This window comes from Ochlerotatus camptorhynchus, unplaced genomic scaffold, assembly GCF_037179485.1.
Source record: "Ochlerotatus camptorhynchus isolate MF236.1 unplaced genomic scaffold, CSIRO-AGI_Acam_v1.1 ptg000266l, whole genome shotgun sequence".
Classification (NCBI taxonomy): domain Eukaryota; kingdom Metazoa; phylum Arthropoda; class Insecta; order Diptera; family Culicidae; genus Ochlerotatus; species Ochlerotatus camptorhynchus.
Genome location: NW_027040756.1, coordinates 3,402,102 through 3,417,087, shown reverse-complemented (window position 1 = coordinate 3,417,087; position 14,986 = coordinate 3,402,102). Strand labels below are relative to the sequence as shown.

General features: G+C 38.4%; 1 protein-coding gene across 1 annotated transcript in view; it reads right to left on the bottom strand.

Annotated features, from left to right (window-relative positions):
- Positions 1 to 6,175: 6,175 nt before the first annotated feature.
- The window catches only part of LOC135705386 (putative mediator of RNA polymerase II transcription subunit 12), a 39,394-nt gene continuing 30,583 nt past the window's right edge, over positions 6,176 to 14,986 (bottom strand). Inside the window, exons 5-7 of the mRNA XM_065227104.1 lie at positions 7,685 to 8,125; positions 6,662 to 7,621; positions 6,176 to 6,598 (exon numbers count right to left, since the gene is read on the bottom strand). Of these exons, the coding sequence (XP_065083176.1) occupies positions 6,359 to 6,598; positions 6,662 to 7,621; positions 7,685 to 8,125 (1,641 nt within the window). The 3' untranslated portion in view covers positions 6,176 to 6,358. The remainder of the gene's footprint in view (positions 6,599 to 6,661; positions 7,622 to 7,684; positions 8,126 to 14,986) is intronic.

The following is a 14,986-nucleotide window of genomic DNA, read 5'->3' as shown; positions in this document are numbered from 1 at the left end:
GTTGGTTTTGCCTTCTTCTCGAGCAGAGATGCCAGATTTTTGTTTCAGAAGTCTGCGAAAAATGTCTGTGAATTTCAGAAATGTCTGTAATTGGACTGCACAAAATTAGCAGAAGTTTAGCGTATGATGAATATGGAGGGGGGGGGGGGGGGTGGTTGTTAAATAGATGCGAAATTTTACATGTCTGTAAAAGTCATGTTCGAGCAAAAAGGACCTGCCTTTGACGAATTCAACCTAATTGGAATTGGGAATGCATCCATTTACGCCGTATAGCAATTAATAAAGCGGTGCCGGTGGTGTAGTGGTAAGCGTGATTACCTCTCACCCCAGCAGGTTTGGGTTCAATCTCAGTCGGCTCCGCCGGGATGTTCTGAGGCATAACATCTCTGATCACGATCAGGGAAGTAAAGCCGTTGGTCCCCGGTTCATGAGTTGATGGGTCGATAGGTAGGGTAAGGTCCAGGTTTGGGAGCTGCCTTCCTGGCGTCGGTAGTATTGGTGCTCAGCACGGAAAACAAGATCGACGGAAACAAAATCAAGGAAAAAAAAAGCAATTAATAAAAAGATAAATTATGATTACACGACAAATGAGGTCAACTCAAAGTTTAGATTAGTTCACTCATATTCGTGAAAACGTAGTTAAATAGACTGAGTAAACTTCCCGAGCTTTTACAGGAATTTGTTTTCTAATATGAGCAACATCTCGATGTACATACGAAATTAGTACGCGGAAAAAAGTTTTCATGTAGTTTCTATTGGGAATGCACATCAAATTTTTACATTAACAAAACCAATGATATCTATCTGAATTTCACAATCGATAGGTGCCATCGATGCTGATCTTCACTGGATGCCTGATATTGAGGAAGTCTGTTGAGGTAGCGATGGAAATTAGTAATGACCTTGGAGATATCGGAGAATTTCCCAATCGTGTCATATGCGTTTCCATACTTCCTATAATGTGTGTTATGCGCTATACTATCACCTCAAAATTTCAAGAGCACAGCTGCCACAAAACATACAACAATGAAACTGGAAGTTCACATTTGATGCAGAAGCCAGGGAGTTCAAATTTCATGAGTGATGACACAACTGTGTCCGAAATTTGTTCCCTAGAAAACTAGAAGTGATAGGCCATTTCAGCCACCATCAGGCAATTTGTGGACTCTTCAAGGAATCACCATTAATGATTTTTGATCATACGATTTTCGAACAGATTTATCAACCAACAATCCTAAAGGGTGGATCAGCAAACATGTAATGACCTTATCTTGCAAACTGAAGCACGCCAACGCAAATCAATTCCACCATCGAATAGGAGAGAATTTTCCCTCTAGCCGACGGTATTGTTGATTTGGCAAGGTGAGCTTCGATTTGCGAGAAAAGATCATTACAAGATTTGATTACAAAAGCTGATCCGTCTTTTTGAATTGTTGGTTGAGATTTCACGACGTTCCTTTCTTATAAACAAACGACTGTCATCGTTACCTGTCATGATACTTATAGAAATGTGACCCGATACAAGAATATGACCGATAAATATCATTATTATTTATTTAAGAGAGATTTAAGCACGATTATATCGGATGAATCCGATAAAATGGATTTCTCCGACAGTAAATCAAACTTTAGAGTAATTTTTGGCAAATTTTGAATAAATCTTGGACTTTTGCCCCCTCGATTTCATTTACTTTTTCAGTGACAGTGTTTCTAAACAGTCAAGATATAGACCGGCCACTGGGAGTCGACGTATACAAACAAACCGTCAAATCATATGCAAAATGTTCGTTTTGGATACAAAATTGCAGCACATTGACAGGTCTATAACAATCAGCGTTACCAGAATGTTTTAAAGCTTATCAGTGTCAAAGGTTTTAAAAAATCGGTATTTATCGGTATTTACTATTTGAATTAATTTTAACTTTTTGCCGTTTTTGAAAGCGAAATTTTATATCTTTTGGACTATGATCGGAAAATTCCGGGTATATTTGAATTAGCTTCTGGAGGAAGCTGAAAACAACATCCAGAAAAAGTAGAAAGAAGCTCTCCTGGAGGAAATTTGAGGAAAGTTCTGAGAGAAGTCAAAAAATTATCCGCGAACTTCCAAGACATAAATTGAAAAACTTCTGGCGAAAATTTAAAGAAACATTCAGAAAAAATTAGGATTTCACATTCAAAGGAAGGCAGAAAAGTTTCGGAAATAGGAAATAAATTCCAGAACTAGCCATTTACAGGGGAAGCCAGAAAGAGCTAGGAAAAACCTTCCAATAGAAGTCAAAAAAAAAAAAAACCAACTGGACAAAATTCCAGAACTAGACGAAAGAAATTTCTGGGAGAAGTTTATTGAACTTCCTGGAGAAGACGGAAGAAACTTCCTAAGATAGATTGGAAAAAAAAATTCTGGAGGAATCGAAAAAAAAAAACAACGACATAATTCCAGAAGAAAGAGCTCTTGGGGATGTTCTAATGATCCAGAAAATTTTCCAAATGGTCATAAAACATCGCTGAAGACCCCGCAATGCCCCTGAAGTTTTTGGAACATTCCTGAAATTTACTTAGGAATATTCCATATTTCCTCGGGCTGTTTTGGAGAGCTCTGATCATCTTTGAAATACGTAGAACTTCCCTGATTGTAATAAGACCACCGGAATATCTCTAATCAACTTTGAAGGTCTCTTGACTTTCTTAAAGATTACGAAATGTTTTAAGTGCTCTTACAATTTTTTTGAATTTATTGTAACATCAGCATTGAAGTTCTCTGATCTTCCCTATTTTTCTAATTATTTAAATTTATCAACACTACAACAAAATGTTCTCACAATGTGATGTTCATGTAACTTCCCTTACGTTTCCTAAATTTGTATGAGCCTCTCGGAACATTGCTGAAGTGTTTGGAAATTGCCTGAGTTTCTCGGACCTCCTTTAAAATTTCAGCGATTTTCTTGAAATTTATTGATCTGTCCAGATGTTCATGTTCTCGGAGCTTCCTAAAGTTCTCTCAATTCTCCTGAAACTAAATTTTCCAGAACTTCTTTGGACTTGTGAAGTATCCAAAATATTCATGATGTTTCCTTAAGTTCACTGGAGTTCGCTGGACCGGGTTTTAGAATTTTAACAGAAGTTATTGAAACATTCTTCAATTTATCTCAACTTACTCAAAAGTCTGGACTTTTCTGAAGTTTTCTTAAAAGTTCCTGCAGCTAGTGTGGATCCGCAATCAAAATCTGGAAGCATCCCTGAAGTTCCGGGAAAGTTGAAAAACTGGCGGGAAAAGACGGAAGAATCATTCGAGCGAAGGTTGAAGAACTTCCAAGGGAAGTCGAAATAAGTTTCTGAGAGGAATCGTAAAATAATTTACGATGTAGGGTGGACGAAAATTCAGGAAGTTAAATAATGTTCAAAAAGTATTTCTCGATTCCCCGGAATTACCAGACATAGCCATCGACTGTTTATCGATTCATGGGTAGCCAAAAACGGTAAGCTAATTGAAACATTAATCGAAAGAGTATCCATAAGACATTTTAAAGATGATTTTTTTTTTATTTTAAAGGCTTAAAAAATTTGAAAAATTTTAAAAGATACAAGTCTCTAACAATAATTTTCTCTGAAATTCATTCATTTTGATTATTTAATAAAATCGGTATAAATCGGTATAAAAACTCAAAAATCGGTATTCTGAGGAACCTTATCTGTATATCGGTATCTACACACTAAGATTTTTTTGCCGAGATGGGCACCACCGAGCAGCTCGGCATTTTATTTTGCTGGAAATTCAGCAAAAAATATGTTTGTTAGCTGAGATCTCGGCAAAATTCCCGTTTGTTAGCTGAATCTCGGCAAGTTTTTCACTGAGATCCAGCAAAATAAAATGCCGAGCTGCTCGGTGGTGCCCATCTCGGCGAAAAAATCTAAGTGTGTAGTTCGGGAATCGGTATAAATACCGATAAATCGGTATATCTGGCAACGCTGATAACAATGAGCGTCTATAACAGTGACAGCTCGTTCGTGTGGTGGATTTGAAAACGCGCGAATTTCTAATGCGTGTTGCAAAATGCATCGCACGTGTTATTTGTAGATGTAGAACAGTGTAACACTATAAATTTTAAAATTTTCCCTTGATTACAAAAATCTGTAAATATCTATGAAAAACTAAAAAGTCTGTAAATGTCTGTAACGAAAAAAATGTCTTTGAAAAAAATAAAAGTCTGTAAATTCACAAACATGTCTGTAAATCTGGCATCTCTGTTCTCGAAACCAGGGCCGTTAAGAGCAGCGTTGTCAGATTGTTTTCACGTTTATTACGGTTAATGGTTTTAAAAAATCGGTATTTTTCGGTACAGTCGAATTTCCCTCGTTGGGCTACGTTTTAGTTGGGCTCCCGTTAGTTTGGCTGTAGCCCACCTAAATCGAAGTCAAACGTCATTTCTGACATTGCAGATTTAATTTCGAGGGGCTCATGGATGAACAATTTGGATAGTTGCTAAACGATTTTGATGATAATAGACAATGTGTGTGTCCGCAAGCAATTTTCAGCTTTGCCAGCTCAGCCCAACTGACGAAAGCCTTTCACTAAGTGGGCTATGGGTTTAGCCTAACGAGCGAAAGTTGACTGTATTTACTATTTCATTTTATTTTATGTTATTGTCATTTTCGAAGGCGAAAATTTAAGCTAAAAACAGCCTTTGCAGGGAAGTCGGAAGAAATTTTGAAGTGTTTGAATTAGCTTCTGAAGGAAGCCAGAAAAAAACCTTCCAGATAATGAATAAATGAGCTCTTCTGGAAGAAGTTTGAATAAAGTTCTAAGAAAAGCCGAAAAAACACACGGGAAAATAAAAAAAAATGTATTGAGGAACTTCTTGGAAAAATTTAAAGAAACTTTCGGAAAAACGTTTGAATACAGCTTGAGGCTGTATACATGAAATGAGTAAAGCGTTTACATTGTAAAAATTGTTAGTTGGCATATGATTAGATGTTTAGCTTATGTCGTTTGACCTGTAAACGGTCAAATTTGATCGATTATACGTCAAACGACACAACCTAAAAATCAAATCGAATGTTCCCTTCCAGAAACTCAACCAGATTGTAATTCAATGCATAATCAATGCAACATCAATCCGATCCTAAATGGATCCAGAACCCAGTAAAACAAAAAAAAAAAAAAACGATTCATACTCAATCTAAAGTTTATCCAAAATCAATCCTAATTTAATTCGAAATCAAATCAAAATCTAACTAAATCTAATCCAAAATAAATAAATGCTCAATCCACACTCAATCCATGATCATAAAACATCAATAATACAAAATATATGCAATATATATAACAAATCATTAAATTATCAATCCTAAATCATTCTGGAATCAAAAAAAAAAAAAAAAATCCGTACCTAATCCATATTCAATACAAAATCGGTTCAAAAGAAACCAGTCTTTTCCTAAATCTATCGAAAATCAACCCAAAATCGATAAAAAAAAAATCCAAAATCAATCTAATGTTAATTATGATTCTATTTACAAATAAAAAATAAAAAAAATAAAATACCAAACCAATACAAATCAATTCATCAAATCATACACACTAAGATTATTTTACCGAAATTTGTGAAATTTTACCGAAAACTTTCCTGTAATGTTTCAACGAATATATGTGAAAAAATCACAGAAAATCTGTGAAAAATCACCGAACTGTTTACCGAACGTTCAGCTGTTGAGATTTCGGTAAAATAATCTTAGTGTGTAGCATCCTAAATTACACCCTAAATAAATTCAAAAATAATTCTAAATCAATCCGAAATGAAATTTCCTAACCAACAACCTGCAAAGATTTAAGGCGATACAATCTTGAAGAAGTCTCGTTTAAGCTGAATAACCGTAGTTTGGACTTAGTAAACAACTACTCAGCTTTCGTTTGTGATTTTCTCATGATATCAGGTTCTGGTTAATCTAGAAATGAAACAAACCATCTGGAAAATTTGAAGTTATTTTATTAAAATAAATAAATTAGGTTTGTAAAATTGTCGCTTGTCACTAAAATTAGCTAATAAATAACATAATAAACATTCACTAGTTTTCTACGTAGAGACATAATAAATAGTTTGCTTGGCCATGAGTGTTACACTAGAAAAGTTGGAATTAAGCTTCTCCTAATGCGATCGGATGCGATGTATTTGTCCCAGGCGACTTCAATGCTTGGAAACCTGAAAAAAAAAAAATTCCTCACCACCGCAACAAGCAGGCTGGTCTGATAACTGACCACCTTCATCATGTATCCAGGAATCTGTGTTTAACACTATCATCATCCAACATAGTTAGCACCTTAGATGGAATTTGTTCATTACAGAATTTTGTATGACGGACCCTAGTCCAATCGGTGATTGCTGTAGTGCCGATAGAATTCGGTTTCGTAATCGCTGGTGCTTTCGGTCGCGACATCTTCGTCGACTCTGGCTATACTATCCGCGGTCGATTCTTCTTGATAGTCGTGGACCGGTTGGTTGGCCTCCGTCCCGACACTCGGTTCAGTATTGAATAGATTGGCTGCCTCCTCGTCGTCAGCGTAGTCGTAGTTCAGCTCGTCCATGCGCTTCTGGGCTTTTACCTGAAAGAAAAGACATGGTTTGTGGGTGGTTGCACGGTTCGACGACTTCGCTAGAACACTTACGCTGTTGGGATAGTCGTTTTCCGTATCGGGCACGAATATTCGCAGTGGGGTCGTAGTTGTCTGTGGTTCGTCAGTTGCTCGTTTGCTGTTTTGGACGTCGTTAGCCTGATCAAGGGCATTGGCAACGGCTTGTTGATGCTCCTGGTAGGCCAGCAGGTAATCGGTGGACTGTGTCGCTGCCGGTTGCTGTTGCTGTTGGTAGAGGTCCTGCTGAGCTTGCGCTAGGATCTTGTCGTTCTCTGCCTGCCTTTCGGATAGATCGTAGTACGGTTGCTGTTGTTGATATGGTTGTTGTTGATACGGTTGTTGTTGATATGGTTGTTGTTGATACGGTTGTTGTTGATATGGTTGTTGTTGTTGTGGTTGCAGCTGGAACTGTTGTTGATGTGGTTGCTGTTGTTGTGGTTGGTGCTGGAACTGTTGTTGATGATGTTGCTCCTGATCAACGTTGTAGTGGTAGTAATCGTTTGACGACAGTTGGTCATGCAGGTTGATGGTTCCATAGTTCAAAAGGTTAGCGATTTCGCCTTCGGTTAACTGATGACGGGAAGTCTTTTCATGTTGCTGAATGAGCTGTTGTTGTAGTTCTTGTTCAAGTTGGCTCTGCTGTGGAATCTGTTGCTGGTGGAGTGCAAGTTGCTCATGGCCAACGAGTTGGGCGTACGTGGGTACATCGTTGGAGTGTTGCGATTGGAGGTCATTTAACTGGATTTGACTGACTGCGTTTTGCAGTTCATTGAGTTGATCCTGGGTGGCGGAAAGAATTTGGCCTGTGCTTGCTGCCGGTTCTCCATGCTTGTACGAGTAGGAATTGAATACAACATTTCCGGGTTGCGTCGGTGGAGTTTGGACGGCGCCCAAAAAGCTTGTCTCCGGTTTGAAAAGATTCGTTTGCAGCTGCTGTTGGTGGTTGTTGAAGAGGTTATTGGACTGGGTCACGAGATAGGTTGGATTGTAGAGCTGGAATTAATAGGGGCAATGTTAGTTCGAATCATGGGACAATTGAATGGTCGGGCCACTAACCGAGACTGGCATTCCCTGCAACATGGATGTCTGTTGGAGGATGTGCTGTTGAAGTTGAGGCTGCGTGGCCAACGGGATGCCATAGCCTGGCTGTGGAGCAGCTGCGTTAACAAGTTCGTAGTATGGCTTCTGGACCAACGGGGCAGTGTTAGGCTGAGGAAGGTATTGGGTTTGGCCTTGGGTTTGCGCTTGGATTAGTAGGTCATTGGGTAGGTATTTTCCATTGCTGGGTTCACTCAGGGGATCCGAAGTGGGTACCAGAGTCTTGCTCGGAAGGGATGGATCGGGATCCGGAGCGAAGTATGTCTTGTGGCCGGAATACAGATCTTTCAGCGTTACGTCATTGTTGTGTTCTTCGGTGACCTGGTACTGGTGGACCGTAGCGGGTGGATACGGTGTCTGATGATGGTGATGATGGTGGTACGGTGCAAATGGCTGTGGCTGAATGAATTCGACAAAATAGGGAAAGACATATAGAGAAAGGTGTTTAACAATTTCAATCATTCCCTTTCAGCGCTTATGTTTCACTTTCTTTACGGCCATAAAAATGCATGTTGAACAGCACAAACGGCACGTTGCTTATGAGTATGATTTCGCGCAACGATGAACAGCCTAATGACGCGGTGGCATATCGAAATGACGATGATTGTGAGTGCATTGGCGTGACTAGGTAGGAGGTAGAGGAGTATTTCTTGTGATTCCGATTATCCTCTATAGTGGAAGCTCAAAGTCTTACCGAACATGAATAACAGAAATCGGGGTGATCTGCACGAAACAATCAAACTTCTGATTAAGACTACGGGACATAAATCGATTGGCATTTCATGGAAACGGGTAATTTGGATGGATCAATTAGTGAGGATCAAGAGTCATTAGGCATAATGGTTTAAAATGGAAACTGACAAATTGAATTTGATAAATTTTGAGATCCAGTGATGAGATCAACTAATTGCACACATAGTTAGCGGCAAATTTCCATGTTAATTTATTTATTTATTGCCGTCAATTAAAAAGACTACACAGCATCCGAGTTAGACCAGGTGAGGATTCATTTCGGTTCAGGGAATCAAATAAAAATTTATCTATTTAAACTTAGCTAGTGTACATGTTAACTTCTAGTATGTGCTGTAAATTTTGAACTTATGTGTTCGCCATGAGCTTCGATTACCCGAACAACTTTGCCCCCGACATCAAGTTCAGAAGTGGTCAGATACTCGAGAGCACATTTTAGGAGTTCATTTGCACACTAGGGTGCGTCAATTTGAAAAAAAGTTTGATTCATAATCCACAAAATACACGCCTGTGCACAACAAATGCAATGATTGATGAAGGTTTAGAGGTCGCGTAAATGGTTTAAATGATCGTTCACTCTAAATGCTATTACGGTGGGATTTTCTTTTTGAAGATTAGACCATTTTTTTAACGAAAAAAATAAAGAAAATAAATTTTTAACATGATTTTTCAGCAAATCTGCAAATTCTCATTACAGCTAAAATGCCGTTTTTTTTAAATTATGAAACTATGATATATTATAATGATAATTTTTAATTAGAAGTTGTGAGAAGAGGAGGTCAAGTTTGAGTATGACACATAACACCTGTCAATTTCGTTGTCAGAGGGCCACAATTAGCGATTTTATGATCGCGAACGCAAGCAATGAAAACCATAATCACATTACTTATCAAGGTGAATCCTGATCATACAAACCTAACCCTCCAACAAAATTTAACTCCCGTGATCTATGTGGGGATTCAGAGGTACACTCGGTCTCCTTTTACAGCAAAGATCACGCTCTAACATTCCCTTCCAATTCCCACATGATTGCAAAAACGTGGTCGGTACCGTTGTTTAACCTTAAATATTTGAAATAACTTAAAAAATGTACAGTGAGAATAAACGGCAACTCCCAGTTCAGTTGATACATTGTGCAATTTCACTGGTTTGGCTCAATCACGGGGTAGGAACCATTGATATGAGCGAGCAGTCAGTCTAAGCTAAACTAAGCTAAGCTAATAGCACTTATGTTCTACCTGATGTGGTGAGGATCTAGGAATTTTTAGGGATTTGTATTATAAGTCTAAACATTGTACAAAACATTGTTAAGTTTGGATCTCAATATATTTTATCATTTCGAGTATATATCTCACATGATATACATAATAGAGCTCTGTATAGCTCTACGGGTTAAAAAAACTTAATAAAGACAACGTACAATACCGCGTTGAGTTTGTAAATCCTCATGATCTTACCTTTTGGATGATTTAGAGACTCAAATAAATTTTGTAACACAACTATGTATCTCACATTATGTTATGAGGTCCTAAAATACTCTATGGATTTGTATTCTATATCTGGACATTATACAATACAGTATTGAGCCTGTTAACTTGAAACTTTGGAGACCCTGAAATATTTTTTTCATTATTACTAACTATTCCTCGTGATTTTATGAACACAGACAAACAGACGTTACTCTTCATTCTGGATCATCGTTCACGCATTTAACGATTGATTTGAATTTTATCATTTCTGCAAACTACTCACCCCTCATGTTTCTATATAAAATGTTTATCTTGCATGCAACATTGTTTGCGACTTGGCCTGCTAGCTTGTTTTGTTTTCCGCGAGAAGTTCGAGAGATGTCGTTACTGAGGTCATATTTTAAGGTACAATATTTTTAAGAAGAAGAATTTTTAAGAAACGACAAAATTTTGCCTGTCCCTTTTGCCTTGAAAAAAAAAATCTTCAAGAACCTTTTCTCAGCTTACTGCTTAACGAATGGGGAGTATTTGCTTCACATGATGTTATGGAGCTCCATAAAGCGATTAGGGGTTGTTCATAAACTACATAGACATTTTAGTATCTACGGTCCATAAAAAATATTCACACTTAAAAATTTTCGCCGAGATTCCAACTGCCGAGTGATTCTGCAATTTATTTTGCTGAGATTCAGTAAAACAATTGCCGAGACTTAGCTAACAAATAACGTTTTGCTGAGATATCAGCTAACAAACAGATATTTTGCAGAGATATCAGCAAAAGTAAATGCCGAGGTAATCGGCTGTTGTAGATTATACCGAGCTAGATTAAGTGTGTTGACAATGGTCTCACACTCTCAAAATCGGTCTACATAGTTTATGAACAGCCGCTTAGAGTTGAAAGATTCATTCGGTACAGTTGAGCCTGTAGACCTTCGAAATATTAACTCCAGAATGATTTGTAGAACTAGAAATGTTAGGTCAGCACAACTATGTGTTCCATAGAATGTTGTCGAGTATCATCGCTCAAGGAGTTCGAAAATTTGAGCGTTACATCGTGCAATGATTTGTTGAACCTGTAGAACTCAAGATTCAAACTCCAGGATGATTTGGCGAACATTTACTATCGCTTTTCTCGTGCTTCGTTCGATTGTATTGGTATAAACTATATATATTTTTTTAATATACAGAGACAACATTTCCTTGATTATATGCGAATTCATAATTGTATGACGTTTTGGAGATCTAGGTCAACAAAGGTTTTATCACAGACAAACAGACGTAACTCTTTATTCTGGATCATCGTTCGCTCATTTAACGATTGATTTGAATTTTATCATTTCCGCGAACTTCTCACCGCAGCACTGGCATCGGATCACTTTAATGTTTCTAAAGTCCATTCTATGTGCGCGAGTATCGATGGTCCGTAAGTGAGGATAACAATAACAAACCAAAATTTTTGGCTGGGGTGAAAGTGAGGAGAACAAACTTCGCACTTGAAAATGGGATTACGCAAGTGTGCATATTATAAACGTTAGAAACTTCAATATAATATGTTTATCTTGCATGCAACATTGTTTGCGACTTGGCGAGCTAGCTTGTTTTCCGCGAGAAGTTCGAGAGATGTCGTTACTGAGGTCCTTATTTAAGGTACAATGTTTTAAGAAAAACTTTTTCAAATAGTTACGTCTGTTTGTTTGTGATTTTATTTTGATTAGGGATTTTAACTATTGCGTCCATGGATTCGAACTTTTGTAGTATACCCTGTTTACTGCAGCATTAATTGAGTGATCAGCTAGCTGCCTTGGGAACGTGTCAACCCAGCCAGGTATGATGAGGTTTATGAAACCAATCACCTTTCCAGGATTGGCAGACTTCTTCGATGACCTGTACAAAGCAGACCGCTGGAATTTATGCTGAAGAAATCCCATCTAAAAAGCAGCTGCCAAAACGCATCACGGGAAAACCTCTCCGCGGCTGTAGCAGTAGCTCTTCGTGAGGTCCGCCAATACCAGGAGAGTAGGAAGCTACTGACCCGTAAGTTATATAGTCACTATATTCATAGTCTGGCGGAAAGAATCTCGGGAACCAATTGAACTGTCAAATAGCGGAACCAATCGAGCAAATCACGACCAACAACAGAAAAGAGCACATCAGCTATTGCGAGCAAATCTTAGAAAACCCTTTTCTCGTGACTCAAGGCTCGTCTACGCAAACTAACACCATCTTTAGGTTGGGGAAAGTTTTCTCTATTCGATGATGCAGGTAATTTGCGTTCGATTAGCAAAGAAAGAATAATCAACGTTTTGTTTATAAAAGTTGATAGTACCTTTTCAATTGTTGGTCTAAAATATATTGAATTGGTTCCGCTTTTTGATCGATCGAAATTCTATCCGCCAGACTTTGAATATAGCGACTATAGTAAGTTACCGTTCTCGGCAAAATAACGTAAGAATTCCATAAGAAACACTTATGAATTTTAGCCATAAGAAATGAGTGTGCATTTCATGGATTTGCATTATGAAAAATAATGTAAACAAAAAAATTATAAATCGAAGCAGACAGAAACCGGAAAATGGACGTTGAGGTTAGAAGGCCCGTGTGTTTACCACTCGTCTTTCAACGCTTGGGAAAATGAAATGGTTAAAGGCGTATAAGCAAAGATGAATACTAAGATAAAACTGTCGGAAGAAAAACTTTCTATTTTAGTGTCCTCTTTCACGGTCCCTTTCATTCAATGAATACCCCCCGTATTCAAGGTAATTTTGTGGTTTTGCTGCCCCCTCGGTAGAGATGAAATTTTGCGCTCATTTTTATCAAAACAATAACACCAAAATCAGAGATGTCCCATTTTTTAATTACTCGATTAACAACTAATCGATTATTTTTTGTTCGCTGTGCTGCCATTTTTCCACCAATGAGAGTGCAGCACATGTTGCAAACGATCGGTGATGATCCTGTGAAGATGTTAATGCTTATATCGGCATGATCTAACCGATTACAAATAGTTTACTTTTCGGTTCGTTAATCGATTAAACGATTATTCGAATGAAAATCGGCCATCACTAGATTAATGTGAAACGTCATTTCAAATATAAGGACCGTACATAAATAATGATACAATTTGGAAGGGACCGGGGCTAATCACAAATTTCGTCCCCACGGTAACTGAAATAAACACGAGTGTTCACCGGTTGGTATAAGAGCTACCTCATGTTACCCGAAAATCGATCATAAGTCACGGTTATGAAATTCATATTTGTTGTTCATAAGTTGAGCCTTATGCAATTCTTAGGTCTATTTGCCTCAGTGTTCCAGCGTCGTATGTAAAGGCTGACTAAAATCAAATTGGTACGCCCCTCGCGCACCGCTAGCACGCGTCTAGTTCCAAGCTGGCTAAAGTGCTGAAGATACCAGAAACAACAGTTTGTTGAGTGCTCAAAACCTACAAGGAAACCCTGAGTTTGGAAAGGAATCAGCGGACCTACAAAAAAAAATGGAATTATGGATCGTCAAGATTCAAGTTCGTGTTTGCCGACAAGTTCGTGAAGAAGGCCATGATTTGGCAAGCGATTTGCAGTTGTGGTATGAAAACGGAACCATTCGTCACATCCTCTACGATGAAATCCCAAGTTTACATCGAAGAATGCCTGAAAAAGTGTGTATTGCCGTTCATTCGGATGCATAGTGGCATAGTCATCTTTTGGCCCGATTTGGCCAGCTGCCACTACTCCAAGGTGGTTCTGGAGTGGTATGATACCAACAAGACCGATTTTGCCCCCAAGCTAATGAATCCTCCGAATTGCCCGGAATTTCAACCAATCGAAAAATGCTGGGCAATTTCAAAGCAGCGACTTCGATGAAGCGGCGGAGCAGTCAAGGACATCTAGCAAATGCGGGAAAATGGAAGAAATGCGCTGATCCCGTGTCCGCATCCACTGTTCGGGCGCTGATGGGCTCCATCAAGAGGAAGGTTCGAAATTTCGTTCGAACTGGAGAAATGTAACCATCTAATGCTGTAACCACAGACAGACGTAAATACGTTAGAAATGGTTTGCTCACTAGCCCCACGTAGGTTACTTATTGCTACAGTAGAATTGACAGATGCCACCCGCTCTTGCTATACCTTTACGCGCCTTAAAAAAATCTACACAGCACCGTTCCATGCGAGCTGTTTTTTTTTTGTTTTTCGTACTAACATCGAGACCCAAATTTATCCATCGGCTATGCTAAGGGTCTCCTAAAATGGTTCCGTTGCTAGATACTAACTATAGAAATTACTATCTGTGTACCATCAAATCTAAAGGTACACATTTTCACAATCACAACATGTAATAGCGCTGTAAGATGATGTACTGCTAGTTTCTAATGTTGCATCCAGCTTAAATCCCTACATCAGAAGTGGTTAAGTCCAATTCTCGGAAAAAAAACCAACCGGCGGCATTGTGTAAAATTGACCGCGAAGAAACGGTGCCGCAGCTTCGTTTCTGATTTTTGCACCCTGGACGCTGAGTAGATTTTAGTGGTACGAAATCAATTCAACGAGGACTCTGAACATGGACCCAACTGGGACTACTAGAACTAAAATTTCCCATACCCGAAGAAAGTAGTTTCACCTAAACAAACCAAATCTTTACCGGATGAAGCATCTCGCAGCTCTGTGCTTAGCGTCCAAGTTCAAGTCAAAAATGAAAACTTACTTCTGACAGGTGAATGAAAATTGTCGAAATGATAGCAAATCGTATTCCAATTTTGACGTTAACATCAAATTGAATTCTTAATTTGATTCCTGGGCATTTTCGCTAGGTAGCGCACACATTTGCCATATTTGCTAGAATTTCGCCGTGCATATTGCTTTATCCATTCCAATCGATAGAATTGTCCAAAACTGATTTAAAATACTTTTGCAACGCTCCAAACTTCTCAAGTGAGTATGATTATTGTCGGAAGCCTCTTTTTCTTCGGCAATCTTTTTATTTGATCTGCTCGTAATCTGCTGTTCTATTAGAAAAAAAAAAAAACTGAAAAAAAAATGCATTTTCTC